Genomic DNA, 21,880 nt, shown 5'->3' on the forward strand with positions numbered 1-21,880 from the left:
ATTTGGTGGATTCTAGTAGTTCACGTCCTAAATCTTTTTCGCAGGAGACAATAAAGAAGGAGAAGAGGGTAGTGTGATACACTATGACGATAACGCCATCTCTAAACTGCTGGATCGTAGTCAGGATGCCACTGAAGACACAGAAATCCAGAACATGAACGAGTACCTGAGCTCATTTAAGGTGGCTCAGTATGTGGTGAGAGAGGAGGATGGAGAGGTGAGATTCAGATGCTTTACTGTCTGTTCCTCATGCCTCTTTTTTATTAAACAAGGGATCAAAGATGAATGGTAGCTCATCCTTTCAGAATGACTACCTTAGAAATGCTTTATTTTATTTGACTCTTCTATGCTCAAGAGGGCATAGTTTTGCAAGTTGCAGGTTTTTCACAAAAGCCCCTTGGATTGTTGTTTGCTTATGGTTTTAGTATTATGTGGAGGGGCAGCATTGTTCCTGCAGGCAGAAAAAAATCTGATTATTGGGCATCTCTGAAGGGGTTTGTTTTTTTGCAGTCTGAAAAGACAAAAAATGTGCAATGCAGTGTAAACGATGTTTACACCTGTTTATTTTATTTATTTATTATTATTAAATTTATTTTTCTTTTCAATTAAACAGTCACATCAGGTTGTAAATCATTTTCTTTATTTTGTGACCTGACGCATACACTGCCGGTCAGTGGTTGGCGGGGTTTTTTTTCTAAAGCTTTTTTAATACTTCTATTTAACAAGGAGGGATTAAATTGATCTAAAGTGGCAGTAAAACATTTATAATGTTACAGAAGATTTCTGTTTCAAATAAAAGCTGTTCTTCTGAACTTTCTATTCATCAAAGAATTCAGCTTTGCCATCACAAGAATAAATAAAAAATGAAAAAACTGCTTTTTTTTATTGTAATAATATTTCACAATATTACTATTTGTACTGTATTTTCGATCAAATAAATGTAGCCGAGGTCTTAGGAAACTTCTTTCAAAAACATGAAAAAATGTGTATGTAATGTCATACAATGTACGCAGTGTTTGGAGCTATGTTCGAATGCGCTCATTTTAACTCTCTCTGTCTTTTTTTCTATGTAGTGAATAGTCAATTGTGAGTGAGTGAGTGAGAAAGTCAGCAGTTTTGGACATGAATGTGTAAAATGTCAATTATTCTCTCATGTACCTATTGGGAGATGTCATGATAGAAAATTGTCCAGTTTTCCATATTTTTCCACACTGACAGACAGCTATTATCAATTTGAGAAAGTCTTTTGGGATCATGCTGATGCTTACATCATTACTTTAGCAACCCATATAGATACACAGCTGTCTGAACAAAGGAATTCGATTTCGGCAATAGAAAAATGACAGTGCAGACAGTAAGTCCTAAAGATAAAGATTTGTGGATTTGTGTGGATTTTCTACCTTGGAGCACCATGGTATATGAATATGGTAAGCATTCAGTACCTTGTTATATATCAAAGTACCATTAACCATACCCTCACTGTACCATGGTACCACCACAGTTCTTTTAGTAAGGAAGGTTTCTTTGTTGGGCCAAAAACCTTTATTATGGAGGAAAGGCTTCATGTAGCTTAAAGGGACTAAATAATACAAAAAAATGATATTATCTTATATACAAATCCCAAATATTTAGGATTATTATTAGTCTATAATAATTATAATTATCTTAGCTGAAGTCAATAAGAGGCCAGTGATGTATGATCTGTATTTGTGTTGTTCCTGCAGGAGGAGGTCCAGAGGGAGATTATTAAGCAGGAAGAGAATGTTGATCCAGATTACTGGGAGAAGCTCTTGAGGCATCATTATGAGCAGCAGCAGGAGGATCTGGCCAGGAACCTGGGCAAAGGAAAACGCATCCGCAAACAGGTCAACTATAATGACGCCTCTCAGGAGGATCAAGGTACCCAAACACAGATGCTGACAGTGCTATAACTCAGCATAAAACTGCATTATATATGTGTACAAGAATTTCCGTCTCAATCCTGTTCTCAGAATGGCAGGACGATCTTTCAGATAATCAGTCAGAGTACTCTGTCGGGTCCGAGGATGAGGATGAAGATTTTGAGGAACGACCTGAAGGTAGGCATCCTTATATACACACTTCTGTTCAAAAGTTTGGGATCAGTACGATTTTTTTAAAAAGAAATTAATACTTTTATTCAGCAAGGATGCATTAAATAGATCAAAAGTAACAGTTAAGAGATTTCTAACATTAAAAAAAAAGATTTCTATTTCAAATAAATGCTGTTCTTTTGAACTTTCTATTCATCAAAAAATCCATATAATATTAAGCAGCTCAACTGTTTTCAACATTTATAATAATAAAAATAGTTTCTTGAGCACCAAATTAGCATATTAGAATGATTTCTGAAGGATCATGTGACACTGGAGACTGGAGTAATGATGCTGAAAATTCAGCTTTACCATCACAGGAATACATTTTAAAATATATTAAAATAGAAATAGTAATAAATAGAAATGATTTGTTATTTTATTTATAAATAATTTCACAATAGATTAAATCAATGCTGCCTTGGTGAGCATAAGAGACTTCTTTCAAAAACATTTAAAAAAAATCTGACCCCACATTTATGGACAGTAGTGAATGCTTGATGGCAGACATCAAAGTACTTGGAGATTTTCAGTCACCTAAATGAGTTGCTCTTCCTCCAGGAGGACGCAGACAATCTCGCAGACAGTTGAAGAGTGATCGGGACAAACCGTTGCCTCCGTTGCTGGCTAGAGTTGGTGGAAATATAGAGGTGAATCTTCTTACAATATTATGAGAAGTGTATTGTGTAATTCCTTTCATCAGGTAATTCCTTTTCATAATTTTAACCTTTCATTTGGCTATTTACCTTTGGGATTTTAGGTATTGGGATTTAATGCCAGGCAGCGGAAAGCCTTCCTGAATGCGATTATGCGCTGGGGAATGCCCCCACAAGATGCCTTCAACTCTCACTGGCTGGTCCGTGACCTGAGAGGGAAAAGTGAAAAGGAGTTCAGGTATGTGTGTGTCTCTCTGTAATAGTCTGTTCATATTTTTTCTGCATTTTCATTCGTTGGTCTTTATTCTTGTATGTTTTTCAGGGCTTATGTGTCTCTGTTCATGAGGCACCTGTGTGAGCCGGGGGCAGATGGAGCAGAGACATTTGCAGATGGGGTCCCGAGGGAAGGCCTGTCCCGCCAACACGTTCTCACCCGGATTGGTGTCATGTCTCTGGTGCGCAAGAAGGTGATGAATTACTTGCTGCATTATATGTGCACTTTTGATGGAATTATTATTTGTTTAATTATTAATTTATGGGGTTTTTTGTACATATACAGTATATAACTGAATCACACACACACACAATATATATGTATATATATACAGTTAGGTCCATATATATTTGGACACAGGCACAATTCTTTTTTTTCCAGATATTTACCAAAACATATTCAAGCTATAGTTATATAATGGATATGGGCTGAAAGTGCACACTCTCAGGTTTAATTTGAGAGTATTTAAATCCAAATAGGAGGAAGGGTTTGGGAATTACAGCTCTTGAGAGTAGCCACCCCCCTTTTTCAAGGGACCAAAAGTAATTGGACAATTGAATCAAAAGTGGTTTCTTGGACAGGTGTGGGCTATTCCTTCGTTATTTCTTTATCAATTAAGCAGGTAACAGGTCTGCAGTTGATTCTAAGAGTGGTATTTGCATTTGGAATCTATTGCTGTGAACCTACATCATGCGTTCAAAGGAGCTCTCCATGCAAGTCAAACAGGCCATCATTAGGCTTCAAAAACAAAATAAATCCATCCGAGAGATAGCTGGAATATTAGGAGTGGCCAAATCAACAGTTTGGTACATTCTGAGAAAAAAAGAATGCACTGGTGAGCTCAGCAACATAAAAAGGCCTGGACGTCCACGGAAGACAACAGTGGTAGATGATCGCAGGATCCTCTCCATGATAAAGAAAAACCCATTCACAGCATCCAGCCAAGTGAAGGACACTCTCCAGGAGGTAGGCGTGTCATTGTCAAAGTCTACAATCAAGCGAAGACTTCACGAGAGCAAATACAGAGGGTTCACCACAAGGTGCAAACCATTCATAAGCATCAAGAATAGAAAGGTCAGATTAGACTATGCCAAAAAACATCTAAAAAAGCCTGACCAGTTCTGGAAAAGCATTCTTTGGACGGACGAAACTAAGATCAACCTGTACCAAAATGACGGTAAGAAAAAAGTATGGAGAAGGCTTGGAACAGCTCATGATCCAAAGCATACAACGTCATCTGTAAAACATGGTGGAGGCAGTGTGATGGCATGGGCATGCATGGCTTCCAGTGGAACTGGATCACTGGTGTTTATTGATGATGTGACAGAAGACAGAAGCGGCCGGATGAATTCTGAAGTGTATAGGAATATACTGTCTGCCCAGATTCAGCCAAATGCAGCAAAGTTGATTGGAAGGCGCTTCACTGTACAGATGGACAATGATCCAAAACACACCGCAAAAGCAACCCAGGAGTTTTTTAAGGAAAAGAAGTGGAAAATTTTGCAATGGCCGAGTCAATCACCTGATCTCAACCCGATTGAGCATGCATTTCACTTGCTGAAGGCAAAACTAAAGGCAGAAAGACCAACGAACAAACAACAACTGAAGACAGCTGCAGTTAAGGCCTGGCAAAGCATCACAAAGCAGGAAACCCAGTCTTTGGTGATGTCCATGAGTTCCAGACTTAAGGCAGTCATTGCCTGCAAAGGATTCTCAACAAAATATTAAAAATAAACATTTTATTAATGATTATATTAATTTGTCCAATTACATTTGAGCCCCTGAAAATGGGGGGACTGTGTATAAAAATGGTTGCAGTTTCTAAAATGTTTACTTGCTATTTTTGTTCAACCTCTTGAATTAAAGCTGAAAGTCTGCACTTCAAATTCATCCTGATTGTTTCATTTTAATTTTATTCTGGTGGCATACAGAGCCAAAAGTGTGAAAATTGTGCCTGTGTCCAAATATATATGGACCTAACTGTATATATGCATGCCTGGGCTAAAAACAAAATGGGTCAAAATAGCTAAACACTAAGCTTTTAATTGTCTTAACTTTATTGGTCAGGAAATTAACAAAATTTAAGCAAATGCACTACTTAAAAAAAATGTATTGCTCAGAGGTTGCTCTTTTTAAGCTCATGAGACTTAGTTGTGATTCTCGTAATATATCTTATTTTAGTATCAACAATGTCTCAGATGTTTCTCCTAAAATTCCTTAGGATAAATCAAAGTAGACACAAATGAGACATGAGAAATGTTTGAGAGAAAAAGAGCCAAAACTGAGAATGTGGCAGAAGAAACATAGAACATCTCTTTATTGTCTTGCTGCAATCTCTTTCAAGACTCCATTATAGGAATATTTTATTGCTCAGAGGTTGCTCTTTTTAAGCTTAGGAGACTTAGTTGTGATTCTCAAATATCGCTCATTTTAGTATCAACAGTGTCTCAGATGTTTCTCCTAAAGACATGAAAAAGTTCTGAGAAAAAGGAGTCCAAAATGAGGATGGCCTGTGAGAAACATGGGAGATCTCTTTATTGTCTTGCAAAGGTTGCTCTTTTTGTATTATTATTATTAGTATCATATTGTTATTGTTATTAATTGAGATTTTGCCTGAAACTTTGGAGGAGACAAATATGAGACCACCGGGGTCTTTAGTTTAGGAGAAAAATCTGAGCACATTGTGTGATATTATTGAGGTCTCTTCTAAACTTTTAGAGCCAAATATGAGAGCTCCAGTTCCTCTAGCTGAGGAGAAAAATATGAGCAGAGTGTGTGATGTTGTTGAGATCTTGTCTAAAACTTTAGAGGAGACAAATGTGAGCGATCCAGAGTCTCCAGCTAAGGAGAAAAATATGAGCACAGTGTGTGATGAAGATGAGATCTCTTCTAAAACTTTAAAGGAGACCGTTGTGAGAGTGTTAGAGTTTTTGTCTCAGGAGGCAAGTGTGAGAAGCAGGAGACTCAAGCAAAAGTCTCCATTCGATGTTAAAGTAACCTCATTTTTGTCTAGGTGAAACATTTGAGATGTTAGAGATCTCATTTGTTATTTTTATTTCCTCTGGACATTGCTGTCTCAGAAAAACATTAAAGACAGAATGAGGTTTTTGCAGATAATGGGAAGTTGTGTGTGGAGTGATGAATCACAATGAAACTCGAGTTGCAAGGTGATGCTCCAGAGCTGTGTCTTCAAAATTCTGCCGAGAAATATAATAATAAATGCATATTTACCACAGTGAAGCATGGAGGAAGAGGTGTCATTGTGTGGGAGACTTTTTAGCTGCTGGTATTGGTGAGCTACTTCACTGTGAATAGTCATTTAATGCTTTGGAGTACAGGAGAATATTGCAGAATGGCTTGCTTCCCACAATTGATCAGTTTCAACAAGACAATGTTCGTGCAGTTATTTTTTCTACAGTACTTGTGCTAATTTCCTGACCAGTGATTTGTGATTAAAATGGTTAAGCCCATTAAAAGACCACTAAATATTTAGCCTTTTTTTCTGCCCTCTGTCATGCGGGTGGTTGTATAAACACACACGAAGATGAATTATTAAGGCAATAAGGTAATATTTAAAAGGGAAATATCATGAAAATCGGACTTTTTCAGTGTTTTAGTGCTATAATTGGGTCCCCTGTGCATCTACCAACCCTGAAAACATGAAAAGTGACAACCCAGTAACCCAGTTGTTTTGGTAAGCCTTTCTCTGCCAGCATGTCAAAAAAAATAAGCCAATCAGATTCCGCCCCCCTTCTGACGTAGGAAGGGGATCTTTTTATAATATTTCCGCCCCTTAATCTGCACGTTTCCACCCACGGCGCCGCCATTTGGTTTACAACAGTGTAAACAGTTCTAACACAATGGCAAAAGTTGGATCAAAGCATGCAAACTGTTCGGTCATTGCTGCAGAGACGAGCACAGAACACTATTTGACCAAAAAATGTCACAGCTGTCTTATAAAGACCTCAGGGAACTGTCAACTTGTGTAAAAGTTAAACATGACAGTACATGCAAGTCGATGAGATGAATCAATGTAACTCTATAACAACTACATCAATGTATCCACTAACCATTCAGAAATGTCCAGGTGCGTCTATAAGTTGCAACCTCTTCCCGACGTCTCTCTGTAAGGCTGCACTCCGCTACTGGTTATTTCTGAGATTTAAATGAAATTCGCACTTGTTATTACCAGAGTATCCGAAGCTTGTATTAAGGATTGGCCCTCTTCGTGAACAGAGGCGGGGAGCAGCAGCTCATTTGCATTTAAAGGGACACACACAAAAACGGCGCGATTTTGCTCACACCCAAAAAGGGGCAAATTTGACAAGCTATAATAAATGATCTGAGGGATATTTTGAGCTGACATTTCACAGACACATTTTGGGGACACCATAGATTTATACATCTTGTGAAAAGGGACATAATATGTCACCTTTAATAAATCCAACGGGTAATCCAAACAGGAATATAGCAACATACAACACATCCACTAAAGTCAACACAAGACACTGACAGAGAACCGAACATACAGTACAGTATATACAGGTGATGATGATGGTGATGATTGAGTTCACAGCTGAATATAATTCAGTGTCCGTGACAACAAATGAGTGACAAAGGCAGACGATGACGAAACACGAGTCCAAAGTAACGTGATTGTGACACCCAGGAGTGTTTATGGGCTGTACATATATTTATTGTTAGCAAATTATGTTGTAATGTACAGGTCCTTCTCAAAAAATTAGCATATTGTGATAAAGTTCATTATTTTCCATAATGTAATGATAAAAATTAAACTTTCATATATTTTAGATTCATTGCACACCAACTGAAATATTTCAGGTCTTTTATTGTTTTAATACTGATGATTTTGGCATACAGCTCATGAAAACCCAAAATTCCTGTCTCAAAAAATTAGCATATTTCATCCGACCAATAAAAGAAGTGTTTTTAATACAAAAAAAAAAGAGTCAATCTTCAAATAATTATGTTCAGTTATGCACTCAATAGTCAATACTTGGTCGGGAATCCTTTTGCAGAATTGACTGCTTCAATGCGGCGTGGCATGGAGGCAATCAGCCTGTGGCACTGCTGAGGTGTTATGGAGGCCCAGGATGCTTCGATAGCGGCCTTAAGCTCATCCAGAGTGTTGGGTCTTGCGTCTCTCAACTTTCTCTTCACAATATCCCACAGATTCTCTATGGGGTTCAGGTCAGGGGAGTTGGCAGGCCAATTGAGCACAGTAATACCATGGTCAGTAAACCATTTACCAGTGGTTTTGGCACGGTGAGCAGGTGCCAGGTCGTGCTGAAAAATGAAATCTTCATCTCCATTAAGCTTATCAGCAGATGGAAGCATGAAGTGCTCCAAAATCTCCTGATAGCTAGCTGCATTGACCCTGCCCTTGATAAAACACAGTGCACCAACACCAGCAGCTGACATGGCACCCCAGACCATCACTGACTGTGGGTACTTGACACTGGACTTCAGGCATTTTGGCATTTCCTTCTCCCCAGTCTTCCTCCAGACTCTGGCACCTTGATTTCCGAATGACATGCAAAACTGAGCAACAGTCCAGTGCTGCTTCTCTGTAGCCCAGGTCAGGCGCTTCTGCCGCTGTTTCTGGTTCAAAAGTGGCTTGACCTGGGGAATGCGGCACCTGTAGCCCATTTCCTGCACACGCCTGTGCACGGTGGCTCTGGATGTTTCTACTCCAGACTCAGTCCACTGCTTCCGCAGGTCCCCCAAGGTCTGGAATCGGTCCTTCTCCACAATCTTCCTCAGGGTCCGGTCACCTCTTCTCATTGTGCAGCGTTTTTTGCCACACTTTTTCCTTCCCACAGACTTCCCACTGAGGTGCCTTGATACAGCACTCTGGGAACAGCCTATTTGTTCAGAAATTTCTTTCTGTGTCTTACCCTCTTGCTTGAGGGTGTCAATGATGGCCTTCTGGACAGCAGTCAGGTCGGCAGTCTTACCCATGATTGCGGTTTTGAGTAATGAAACAGGCTGGGAGTTTTTAAAAGCCTCAGGAATCTTTTGCAGGTGTTTAGAGTTAATTAGTTGATTCAGATGATTCGGTTAATAGCTCGTTTAGAGACCCTTTTCATGATATGCTAATTTTTCGAGACAGGAATTTTGGGTTTTCATGAGCTGTATGCCAAAATCATCAGTATTAAAACAATAAAAGACCTGAAATATTTCAGTTGGTGTGCAATGAATCTAAAATATATGAAAGTTTAATTTTTATCATTACATTATGGAAAATAATGAACTTTATCACAATATGCTAATTTTTTGAGAAGGACCTGTATGTTGTTATGTTGTATGTAAATACAATTTAAAACCCCGATTTTTTTATTTCGATTTTTCTAGCAATACATATTAAATATGCATCCAAATTAAGCAGGCCTTTAAAATTAAAATAAAATACATATTTAAAAATAAATTACAAGTTTTAATTTGACAAACGAAAACTACTTACATTTTCTCTTGCTTTTGTTTTTGTTGTGTATGTAGGTTCAGGAGTTTGAGCATGTAAATGGGAAGTTTAGTACACCAGATTTGATTCCTGTGGGATTGGAGCTGAAAAAACTCACTGAAAGTGTCTCATCGGACCCCAACACGCCTGTTCCTGCCAGTCCGGTTCCGACTCAACCCAGCACACCTGTTCCTTCAGGTGTGTGAGAGTGTATGTGTTCTATATAATGAAATGCTGGTGGTTTGTGGTTAATTAGACAGTAACATTTGCCTTTTGTTTTTTTAACAAAAAAGATAAGACGGAGTCGATGTCCGGTTCTCAAGAAGACAAGGAGATTACAGAACCAGAGAGCACCAAATCGCTGGACCCTGAGGTCAGACTGAAGTCATCAAGAAATATCTCCTCTGTCTCTCATTTCACTTGTCTTTATTAAAATGTATCTCTTCTCACATCAGCCAGTTATACCAGAACCCTCCCCTGCACCAGAGAAGACCAGTGAGGGAGAAGAGTCAAAGAGCGGCAGTCCGGAGGAGAAACGAATAGAAGAGAACGAGAAGAATGACACCCCTCCTGTCCCTTCAGAGTCATCGTCCAATCAAGCACAGCCGCCCACTAAGCCTAGTGAGCAGTCAGCCAATCAGACACCTTTGGGTAAGGATTCTTCACCATGCATATAATGATTCTATGAAAAATTTCTCTCAATAAACAAAATATTAAAATATTTTGTGTATTTAAGACTGCGGTAAAGGGAAAGAAACTTCTCCGGAGAGAGGGGAAAATAAACCCAGCCCAGCAAAATTAGACGAAAAGGAGCAAAAACCAGGTCAGTATTTGTGGCATTTGTTTATGATGCTTAAAAAAAAAGATAAGAATAAAAGGGGTCAGGAGATTGCAGATCCATTTTATCTTCAAATTGTCATCTTAAAATGTACACTTTCTACACAATAGGGCCTGAAACTTTTTTTTTTTCAACAAATGGTCAGTAAAAAGAGGTGTCTTCAGATAGTTTGTCTCCCTCAGGAGGTCAAAATAAATATTACTTGTTTTATGTTCTATTCATTTTCTTTGTATTTTATTGTGAAACCCTGCAACCAAAATGTCTGATTATTGCTTAAAACCCTGATTTGTGATTTTGTATTTTTCTAGCATTACAAATTATACAGACATCCAAAGTAAATAGACAACATTTGGAAAATAAATACATTTAAAAATAGAATAAAAAAAAAAAAATTGGGACCAAGTATAAATTGGGACCCAATAGATTGGGACCAAATGTTGGTTTGTATTTATTGATAAATTTATATTTCCCATAAATAAAAGTAAATTGTATATATATCTTTGAGTGGAATGGTTGAGCTTCACACATACAGCACTAAAATTGTCAGTCAGTTTAATCAGTCTCACAACAAAAAAAAAACATTTGATCCTTAAGGCTTGAAAAGTTAATAGGACATCGATTTGTACCCTATTAATGGAAAGTAAAGTGCCAAATTCTTCTTTTCTGCTTACTGTAAAAAAAATTCATGTTTTTTGCAGCCATTCCTGATGATTTAAAGTCTGAAGAACAAATCGTGAACCAATTGAATGGAGAGAAAGATGCGAGGGACGACACAGACGAGAGCCACAGAGATGACAAGAACAGCGTCAAGACTCGGTTCATGTTCAACATCGCAGATGGAGGATTCACAGGTGAGTTGCAGTCTTATTGATGTCGTTCTGATTTGCTGTCTCGTGGACAGCGGATTCAGAATTCTATGTGAATTATTGCAGAGATAAAGAATGCATGGATGTGCATGATTGTTTTTGTGTGTTCAGAATTACACACATTGTGGCAGAACGAGGAACGCGCAGCTGTGTCATCTGGCAAAATGTACGACATCTGGCACCGTCGCCATGACTACTGGCTGCTGGCTGGCATCGTAACGTATCCTTACCTGTTCTTTCCATAGAGCTTTTGAGCTGTCTTGATATTGCTATAATAATGGCTTCTATCTTACTGTAATTGTGTTTTTCTTTTTGTTGTTTTTGTTGTTCTCTTTTCTTAATGAAGTTACAACTGAGTGTGATGTGCCAATTTTAATATATGGAATGGTAAAGTTCAGAAATTTAAATATTTTAAAAGAAAAAATGCCATTTACACTGCCATTTCTTTTTGTTTTTGTTTTTGAAAGAAGTCTAATGCTCAAAGGCTTCATTTATTTGATTAAAAAGATAGTAAAAACTGTTGAGAAATAATTATTACATTTTAAATAACAAAATTTATTTTAAAATGTAATTTATTCCTGTAATGACAAAAGTTGAATTACTCCAGTTTTCAGTGTCACATGATCCTTCAGAAATCATTCTTATACAGTATGCTGATTTGGTGCTCAAGAATCATTTCCTATTACTATGAATGTTGGAAACAGTTGAGCTGCTTAATGTTTTTGTGGAATTCAAGATACATTTTCAGCATTCTTTGATGTTCAAATGTTCAAAAGAACAACATTGATATGAAATAGAAATCTTTTATAATATTATAATTATCTTTACGGCCACTGAACAATTGAATGCATTCTTGCTGATTCAAAGAATGAAGCTTTTACTGACCCCAAACTTTTTTTTTTTGTCTTTTAAAATAGTTCACCCAACGTGTTCTTTAAAGTGCTGTTTTTCAATACACACACACACACACACATCTTTACCACTTTGGGTTGTGTGCTTTATTGCTATTGTGTGTAAAACCTTTTTAGTAAATAAGGTAATCCTTAACCAGGTACTCTCAGACATGGCTATGCCCGCTGGCAGGACATTCAGAATGACCCACGGTACACCATTCTCAATGAGCCTTTCAAGACTGAAATGCACAAAGGGAACTACTTAGAAATGAAGAATAAATTTCTCGCCAGACGTTTTAAGGTACAAGTTATTATGTGTTTTATTTGAATTCAATAAAAAGAATCTTTCATATTCACTCATTCTTCATTCACGTTTTAGCTCCTGGAACAGGCTTTGGTAATCGAGGAGCAGCTACGGCGCGCGGCGTACCTGAATATGACTCAGGACCCCAGTCACCCTGCCATGGCCCTCAACACGCGTTTCGCAGAGGTGGAGTGCCTGGCTGAGTCCCATCAGCACCTCTCCAAAGAGTCATTGGCTGGGAACAAGCCAGCCAATGCTGTGCTGCACAAAGGTGTTATTCTAAAAATATAATAAACACCCTGATGCTTGGAAGCTTTATAAACCGAATAAAAACTAAATGTACACTACTGTTCAAAAGTTTGGGTTCGGTAAGATTTGTAATGTTTTTGAATTAAGTCTCTTATGCTCATCAAGACTACATTTTACATTTTTGTATTTATAATTATGTTTATTGAATTTTCATTATAATACAAATATAACAAATACAAAAAAACACACAAAAAAACGCAATAAAATAAAGGAACACCAATAGCTCCGATTTTTATATAAAACAGGACTAAACCATAGAGAACAGATTAGAGAATAAAAACAAAACAATAACATATTTCAAAAAGATGCAGAAGAGGACAAAGGTTCAATTTCCAGAGAGTTATATAATTACAAAATTCCTTGTAATATATTAGGGCGAAGATGAGTTTCCAAATAGTCCAGATATGGGTTCCAGACTTTATACAACTGGCATGTTTTTTTGATGTAGTAAAGGGGAATCGACTCAAAAATGATCTTATGCCGATCTTTAAGAGATGGAGATTTATCACTGATCCAATTAAGAAAAATATTTTTTTCTGGCAGCAAAGGATAGAATATTATACAATTTCTTATTAGCAGATGAAACAATGCGTCCATTAGGTATACCCACCACCAGTGACACTGGGTCAAAATCCAACTGAATATTAAAGATCTTTTCACATTTTAAAATGTAATGTATTCTTGCGGTGGCAAAGCTGAATTTTCAGCAGCCATTACTCCCAATCGTCAGTGTGGTATGATCCTTCAGAAATCATTCTAATATGCTGATTGTCACTGGTTGCCATGTAGTTAATGCAACCCTAGGTAAGATGCGTGACGCAGAATGAGCAATAAAATCAAACTTTTAATGAACATGATAAATGAACATGACTAACATGAGAGACCCGGGTTCGAATCCACTGTGAGACACCGATGTGTCCCTGAGCAAGACACTTAACCCCTAGTTGCTCCAGAGGCGTGCGACCTCATAGCAATTGTAAGTCGCTTTGGATAAAAGCGTCAGCTAAATGAATAAATGTAAATGTAACATAATGTTAACGAGAGACTCTGAATTGAGGAAGACAGAAGGCATAAATACACAGAGGAAGGTAATCAAAGGAACAAGGAACAGGCGCGCAACTAATAAGAAACCATGACAACTAATGAATAACTCAGGCAATGACAATGAAGAAACTAGAAACTTAACAAGACAGTGAAACAACATGACCATGACTATGGTGCTCAAGAAAAATGTATTATTGCCAATGTTGAAAACCTAATATTTTCATTATTATTTGATGAATAGAAAAATGGTTCAAAATGCGATTCATTTTAAAATAGAAATCTTTTAAAACATTATGTCTTTACTGTCATTTTTGATCAATTTAATGCATCCTTGCTGAATAAAACTCTGTAACTCCACCTGTAAAGTTCTTTGATAGTTTTATTTTATTATTATTATTTTGATATTCACTGGTGTTGTTTCAGTGTTGAATCAGCTGGAGGAGCTGTTAAGCGATATGAAGGCTGACGTGACGCGGTTGCCTTCCATGCTTTCGCGGGTCCCACCCGTGTCCTCCCGGCTCCAGATGTCAGAGCGGGGCATCCTCAGCAGGCTCACCAGCCGGGGCAACGAGCCGCCACCTCAGCAGGTGACACGTCTCTTGCCATATGTGTAGTCCATACAAGATGAATAATAAATGGGCCTTATGTGAATGAACCTTTATATTAGAATGTTCTGTTTCACCTCCCCTCAGCCTTTCCCTCAGGGCTCTTTCAGCTGTTCTCAGATGTATAATAGCAGTTTTGCCGGAGGGTTCCGTGGACCTGGAGGCACAGCGATGGTGAACTACAGCCAGATGCCCCTGGGGCCGTACGTCAGTGGTTAGTGGCCTACATTAGTCTTGAAATGAATATTTTGTAGTATGAATATCTGAACATGCAACATATATATAAAAGGAATAGTTTTATTCTAGCTTCATGCATTCTTTTTTTATAATCAACACTTGAATTGTAAGTTTCATTAAAACAGCAACATTTTGAACAAAAATTGCTTTTTTTCCCAAAGACTACAATGTGCATAAGCAATGCTTTAATCGCTTGTTTCTGCTCCTTTTATGCCTGTGTTTTGATCCGGAGATTCTTTACTCTTTCAGAAGATGCGTAATAGCGCCCCCTACCATATAGCAGGGAAAATGCGGAAAGCCGGAAAATTTTGTCAATGGAGGGGAAGCGTTGTTTCAAAAATGACGGAAAAGTCTGTCAATGCCTGTAAAAGAGTTAATAATGTTTTCAATACTTTAGCACAAAAACATTATCTATACATAATTCATCTAACGTTTTTTTGAAACATTGTAGAATAGATGGATGTTCGCCTAACATTTGTAAATATTACCACTTGTTTCAGAATTTTTAGAGAACCTTCAAAAGTTCCCATCACATTTCCATATCCAAGAAAAAAACTTTTTTTAAACGTTTAAAAAAAACTGGACGATTTGAACATTCAGAGAACATTCAGAATTTCTGTTTTCATAACTTAATGGCAATGTAAGCAAAAGGTTTTTAGAACATATTTTTTGTTAGCTGGGTTAAGACTTATCTAGTCTCCCTTAGCCAGACTTTTATGTCTTTGAATTCTTATTGCAGCATATTATGTCCAAGAACCGCCTACTTGAAAAGGAAGAGACCACCTGACCGACATGTAAAGCAAGCAACCACAGTTAGTCTTGTTTTTACATGCCTTTTACTTATCTAAATTAATATCTACTTCACTACCAAGTGAACTTCTTGTGATTACATTTTTTAACCTTGTAGTCAAAAAAATCTGATCAGCTTGTGTCTTTCACATGTGCTTTCCATTTTTGTGTACTAAATGCAACTAACAGCCATGTTGTTAATGTAAACTAAAACTATTAAATATTAAGCTATAAAATTTGAAATATATTAAATAAAATATAGATATTAGGAGGAAAAACTTTAAAAACTAAAATACGTATAATTATGAAAAATGCAAATATTACCTTGGCTTCTAACTGAAATAAATAAGTTGAAGTACTAAAATGACTAAAAAGCTATATAGAGATATTTAAATTATGACATAAGCACATAGCAAAATTACTAAAACAAACTAAAAATGGAAATAAAAAGATAAAAACTAATTCTATAATGACACTTACTTGGAGCATTTTTTCGGCAAGCAGTCTGAGAGCAAAGGCCCGTTCACACCAAGAACAATAACTAGAAAGATAAAGAACTATATTACAGGGTTCCCGCGGGGTCTTAAAAAGCCTTAAAAGCATTGGATTTATTAATTTGGAAATAATACCTTAAAAAGACTTGAATTTTGATGTCTGGGTCTTAAAAATTGTGCTGTATGTAACTTCTCCGTATTGTATTTTTCCTCAAAAGTTTCATTTGTCAACCACGATTATTGTAATTTTCGATGTTTATTGTTCAGGGGTCTCTCAGTTCCCCATATTCCCAGCATGGAATAAGTAGCTAGCTAATGTTAAAAAACAACTTAACATTGTTCTGCAAACTTTCTTGTGGCCTACTGAAATGTTTTTATTTTTCACACCTGCTTGGCTTATCATCTTTTACCCATTCCACATTTGAAAAATAAATGAACACAAGTTCAAGGATTTTGTTTTTCTTTGCTGGTAGGGACGTGAAATAGGTATTCATTTTTTTATATAAATGGTCTTAAAAAGGTCTTAAAAAGACTTGAATTTAACTTGAAGAAACCTGTAGGAACCCTGTATTAGCGTCCACACCAGCGGACGGTATCGTTTATTCTAATATTTGTATTGTTCATCAGCTGGATAAAATCGTTCTGAAAGTGATTCCAACTATATTGTTGCCGTTACCGTTATAGCTGTGGTGTGAACTCTGCTATTCTTTAATATTAAGAAAGAATTTTTAGAACTATATCTTTATCGTTCTCTTTCGTCCTTGGTGTGAACGGGCCTTAAGACTTACCTGGTGACCACTGAGAAAGTAATAACTAAAGGTAGTATCTAAGTTTAATATATGGAAGTATAATTCTGCTGTTTTCTTCTTCTTAGTGTCCTCAAACGGACCTCCGGCACCAACCAGCTACCTGGAGAAGAAGTCCAGTGATGCTCTGCGAGATGTGGCCACCCCTGATTTGAAATCAGGCAAACCCAGCGATGTTATATGCATCGAGGACTAGCCCGCAGCCATTCCATCCTCTATCTGTACGACACAGACAGAACCACGGAGAACTCCTCCAAACAACAAATATTAAACAGCGAACCTTATCAGTTGCACTTTTTGTCTTTCAGAATACTTGTACACGCCTACAAGTTTTATTCGGTAGAGTTCCGTTTCTCTTTCATTCTTTTTTAACTTCTGCAACACGAAAGTCTTGATCGATTAAGGAGAGACTGAGGACGCTTATGTAGAGGGCACCGTTGTTCTGACAGTCCTTTGAGCTTTGTTTTTATATTATTATTTTTACATCATGATGTGTTTTTCTTGATGGCCTTGAAGGACATTTTCATCTCTGCTAACATTGAGCCATCTGGAGGTGCTACTAGTTCCTGGCCAGCTCAAGGACGGGACGTCCCACCTCTGGGTTCATTTGCAGCCTCTGCTTTGCTCCTGGTTCTGCTCATGAATGGTGTGTTATTGCTGCCCCTGCAGGTTATTGCTGTGTAGTGCATCTAAAAACAGAATAGTGCAATGACTGTCATTTTTCTCTGGAATACTTCAGATAATTTTACAGTATGTCACCACTAATGTTTTCTTTTTGAATTGTACTATATATATATATTTTTTTTTTTTTTTTCAGTTTACATTTACTCTTTATGAAGAAAAAGAGTGTTGACCCTTGAAAGTTTAAATGGTGCTTTTAGTGATTTTATTTCATTATAAAAACATTAAAAAAAAAAACATTTTATCCCTAAGGAAATTAATAGTACTTTTGAAAAACAATTTAAAACAGTGTACACTCAAATGAATTAGCAGCCTAATAAAAGCTTGGGATGCTTCATTCAAGATCACATGACCTGCTGAACAAAAATTTCAGATTGCACCTAAAAGCGGTAATAAATCAATGGCAAATGGAATGTTTTTGTGAACTAAGCTGATAGTTTTGAAAAATCAGAAAAACATCCCAATTGTGGTGTTTGCTGTCAAACGTTAGAGCTTACCAACAACTTTAAAGGAATGTTTAATTTTAAATGCAATGTGAACTCTATTGACAACATCTGTGGCCAGCTGTAGAATACCACAGAACTTATTTTGTCCCTCGGTTTGTAAAAAACAAAACAAAAGTATTTATAGTAATTCATTTGCAATGTAAGTCTATGGGGAAACTGTCAGAATACATGTTAAAATGAAACAAACTCCGCCCATAATTCCATGTCTGGAAATGTTTTGGTAACGTATAAAAGTAGTCTCACTTAAAAGGACAATTTATAGATTGAAATTTATTTTAATTTACGTAAATGTACATTTTTTTAATTTAATTTATTCATGTAGGTGCTTAAACAAAAACAAGTTTCAAATTTTTGCTTTTAAACACTCTCAAACGATACAATGCATTTTTAAAGACTTTTGTAAAGAAATTTTGTTTGATTTTACAAATTAAGGGACAAGCCAAATTATAATTCTGTAGTTATCAACGGCATGCCTGAAATATTTCTACGAGTTTTTAATTTCAAAGTGAATTCAGATCCACAGAAATATTTGTGCAGTGTTTCCAACTTGTTCCTGAATAGGCTCACATGTGGATACACTGAATTTGTACACTTAATTACACACATTTTGTATTATTATTATCATATTCTTTCTATTGTCAGATGCAGTTTGCTTGACATTTTGTAAAAACTTGGACCCTAAGTGCGTCGGTTTACTAAGCCGAGTTTATGGATAGTATTGACATGATTGTTTTGGTGCCATAAGTGGTGTGGATATGGATTTTTCGTTTTTTCTTTTTTTTATCTGAAATGATATGCCTTGTGTAACTGTGTTTTAAGCAGCGCACTTTATATGGAGATCGGATGTGACCATAGAGACGACATCTCCTATGGGCCATTTCAAACGCAGTAGAAACCTCCTTCAATAACTCGTATACTCAGTTTCAGTCTGTGGTAGTCATGTTAATTAATGTAGATGAAGTATTTTGTTTGTTTTCTGCATCTCAGCATCAATGTAAATGGCACTGAAGTGTCATGGCTGACTGTAAATGTGATCATAGTTTCTTTTGCAGTAGTTTTAACTTAAGGGGTTCAAGATTATGGGGGGGAGGGGGGGGGGGGGGGGGGGGACGCGAGAAACCTCAAAGGATTTCAATGAAACATAAAGGCAGCCTCAAGAGTCAAGGGAACTTAAACCCAAGGTTATAAAGAGAGAGCCAGCAGCATAAAATGTGTTGTGAAATTAAGTTTTGTTTTTATCCTGTGTGATGAGTTTACACCATTTCATTTATTCTTTTTTATAACAGTATTGATATTGACATTGAGCTCCATTTAAATGCAATCAAACTGAAGCCAAAATGAATGTATGAAGTATTTAAAAAGCGCTTCAGTCTAATGTTAGAAGTCTCTTCATTCAAGTACATACTAGGCTTCAAAAGCTACCAAAAGACCCTGGTCAAGACACCTTTGTTGCAATGAACGCACTGCATGTGAGATGTCTTCAGATTACTTTGGACCAGAGAGATCTTTGTCCTGGTTTCTAAACAGCTATGAGCAAAACAATATTGCTATTCTGCTGCAGAGATAAGAATATGGAAACACAAGTGAACTACCATCATTTCGCTTTGTACTCAGTGTATTTGTTTAATGTGTTTTAATAAATTCTCTCCAATAAGATTCCAATGTTTGCTTCTAATTCAGATGTATGTAGATTATGGAGGAATAATATATATATATATACACTCACCGGCCACTTTATTAGGTACACCTGTCCAACTGCTCGTTAACACTTAATTTCTAAGCAGCCAATCACATGGCGGCAACTCAGTGCATTTAGGCATGTAGACATGGTCAAGACAATCTCCTGCAGTTCAAACCGAGCATCAGTATGGGGAAGAAAGGTGATTTGAGTGACTTTGAACGTGGCATGATTGTTGGTGCCAGAAGGGCTGGTCTGAGTATTTCAGAAACTGCTAATCTACTGGGATTTTCACGCACAACCATCTCTAGGGTTTACAGAGAATGGTCCGAAAAAGAAAAAACATCCAGTGAGCGGCAGTTCTGTGGGCGGAAATGCCTTGTTGATGCCAGAGGTCAGAGGAGAATGGCCAGACTGGTTCGAGCTGATAGAAGGGCAACAGTGACTGAAATAACCACTCGTTACAACCGAGGTATGCAGCAAAGCATTTGTGAAGCCACAACACGCACAACCTTGAGGCGGATGGGCTACAACAGCAGAAGACTCCACCGGGTACCACTCATCTCCACTACAAATAGGAAAAAGAGGCTACAATTTGCAAGAGCTCACCAAAATTGAACAGTTGAAGACTGGAAAAATGTTGCCTGGTCTGATGAGTCTCGATTTCTGTTGAGACATTCAGATGTTAGAGTCAGAATTTGGCGTAAACAGAATGAGAACATGGAACCATCATGCCTTGTTACCACTGTGCAGGCTGGTGGTGGTGGTGGTGGTGTAATGGTGTAGGGGTTTTTTTCCTGGCACACTTTAGGCCCCTTAGTGCCAATTGGGCATCGTTTAAATGCCACGGCCTACCTGAGCATTGTTTCTGACCATGTCCATCCCTTTATGGCCACCATGTACCCATCCTCTGATGGCTACTTCCACCATGTCACAAAGCTCTAATCATTTCAAATTGGTTTCTTGAACATGACAATGAGTTCACTGTACTAAAATGGCCTCCACAGTCACCAGATCTCAACCCAATAGAGCATCCTTGGGATGTCGTGGAACGGGAGATTCGCATCATGGATGTGCAGCCGACAAATCTGCGGCAACTGTGTGATGCCATCATGTCAATATGGACCAAACTCCCTGAGGAATGCTTCCAGCACCTTGTTGAATCTATGCCACGAAGAATTGAGGCAGTTCTGAAGGCAAAAGGGGGTCCAACCCGTTACTAGCATGGGGTACCTAATAAAGTGGCCGGTGAGTGTATATATTACTTTCATGTTTTAGCATTCTAGCGGGCACTAGAAGAGGGGTCACTGTAGTGCCAGTTGTTGTATTGCTAATTTTATCAGAAGATTGGAGGGAGTATTTGTCTTTAATTATAAAGGCATATTAGAGATAGTAGGAAGCTATGTCATTAATTTAACTCTGACATGTTGACCAATAAATTATTTGAGGAATGGATAGTGATAACATACATATGTCTGTTTGTAGACACAACCCAGTAAACACTAAAACCACAAACATGTTTATTAAGTTATTTATAATGCAAAACGCATGAAGAAATCAAGTATGCAGCTATGTCTTCACTTGTTGCAACAGCCTCAACATGCCTGGGGACAAAAGCTTGCTTTGAGTAGTTTGGGAATGCAGCTGTGCTGTATCCTGAAAGCCAGGCTGTACAGTATCACGGACTCATAGCCAGAAGCAATGACTACGTTATAGTTTGCTCCAAGGGTTGGGAACCAAAACTGGACAGAGACTGGTAACTTGATATTTTTGGCATAGAAGAAAGCTGTAATCCAGGCTGGGCCAGCTGAGATGCAGGGTCATAAGTTGATTGATCTAGAAATCTGGGGCCTCATTTATAAAATGTGTGCACGCACAGATTTGAACTTAACGCCATGTGGCTCAGGGTCTAAGCAAGTCGTACGCACTTTTCCTTTTGGCAGAGAGTTGGAGGTCTGTGTGTATTTGGAAATCCAAGCAATTCTTGCCGCTCACCCTTCTCAAGTAAAGGATTTAGATGTTGACTGGTGCTCTTTTGTCAATGACATTAATTAAACAGTGTTCACAAGGGAGAGATCTGAAACTCATTTATTTGTTCACATTGGATGTAAAATAAACTGCACTTAGGTTGAACCCTCTATTTTCTGGGCCCTGGAGGTGTTCTGACATTTGTGCTTATTTCTGTTACTTGTAACACTTTCATGGCTAAAGTCTGATTACACTGTATTCAGCACAAACTCTGCTACAATAATATGTGAGCAGCATGTATGTAAAAGTTTGTGGTGTTGAGAAAATTGCGTTTATGCAT

General features: G+C 37.6%; 1 protein-coding gene across 5 annotated transcripts in view; it reads left to right on the forward strand.

Moving 5' to 3' along the window:
* The window catches only part of chd5 (chromodomain helicase DNA binding protein 5), a 43,189-nt gene extending 25,620 nt beyond the window's left edge, over positions 1-17,569 (forward strand). For 3 of the 5 annotated variants that reach the window (XM_056251364.1, XM_056251362.1, XM_056251366.1), the window contains exons 24-40: positions 45-217; positions 1,725-1,899; positions 1,992-2,078; positions 2,673-2,761; positions 2,872-3,005; positions 3,090-3,234; positions 9,561-9,720; positions 9,816-9,895; positions 9,978-10,173; positions 10,259-10,345; positions 11,059-11,211; positions 11,338-11,446; positions 12,288-12,420; positions 12,499-12,694; positions 14,200-14,363; positions 14,469-14,595; positions 16,776-17,569. In XM_056251364.1, coding sequence (XP_056107339.1) covers positions 45-217; positions 1,725-1,899; positions 1,992-2,078; positions 2,673-2,761; positions 2,872-3,005; positions 3,090-3,234; positions 9,561-9,720; positions 9,816-9,895; positions 9,978-10,173; positions 10,259-10,345; positions 11,059-11,211; positions 11,338-11,446; positions 12,288-12,420; positions 12,499-12,694; positions 14,200-14,363; positions 14,469-14,595; positions 16,776-16,903 — 2,336 coding nt within the window. In that variant the 3' untranslated portion in view covers positions 16,904-17,569. Of the gene's footprint in view, positions 1-44; positions 218-1,724; positions 1,900-1,991; positions 2,079-2,672; positions 2,762-2,871; positions 3,006-3,089; positions 3,235-9,560; positions 9,721-9,815; positions 9,896-9,977; positions 10,174-10,258; positions 10,346-11,058; positions 11,212-11,337; positions 11,447-12,287; positions 12,421-12,498; positions 12,695-14,199; positions 14,364-14,443; positions 14,596-16,775 lie in introns of those variants that run through there. The other 2 variants (XM_056251363.1, XM_056251365.1) reach the window with 2 other exon arrangements.
* The last annotated feature ends 4,311 nt before the right edge of the window (positions 17,570-21,880 follow it).

Source organism: Rhinichthys klamathensis, unplaced genomic scaffold, assembly GCF_029890125.1.
Source record: "Rhinichthys klamathensis goyatoka isolate OS25496 unplaced genomic scaffold, OSU_Roscu_1.1 h1tg000082l_1, whole genome shotgun sequence".
NCBI classification, from domain to species: domain Eukaryota; kingdom Metazoa; phylum Chordata; class Actinopteri; order Cypriniformes; family Leuciscidae; genus Rhinichthys; species Rhinichthys klamathensis.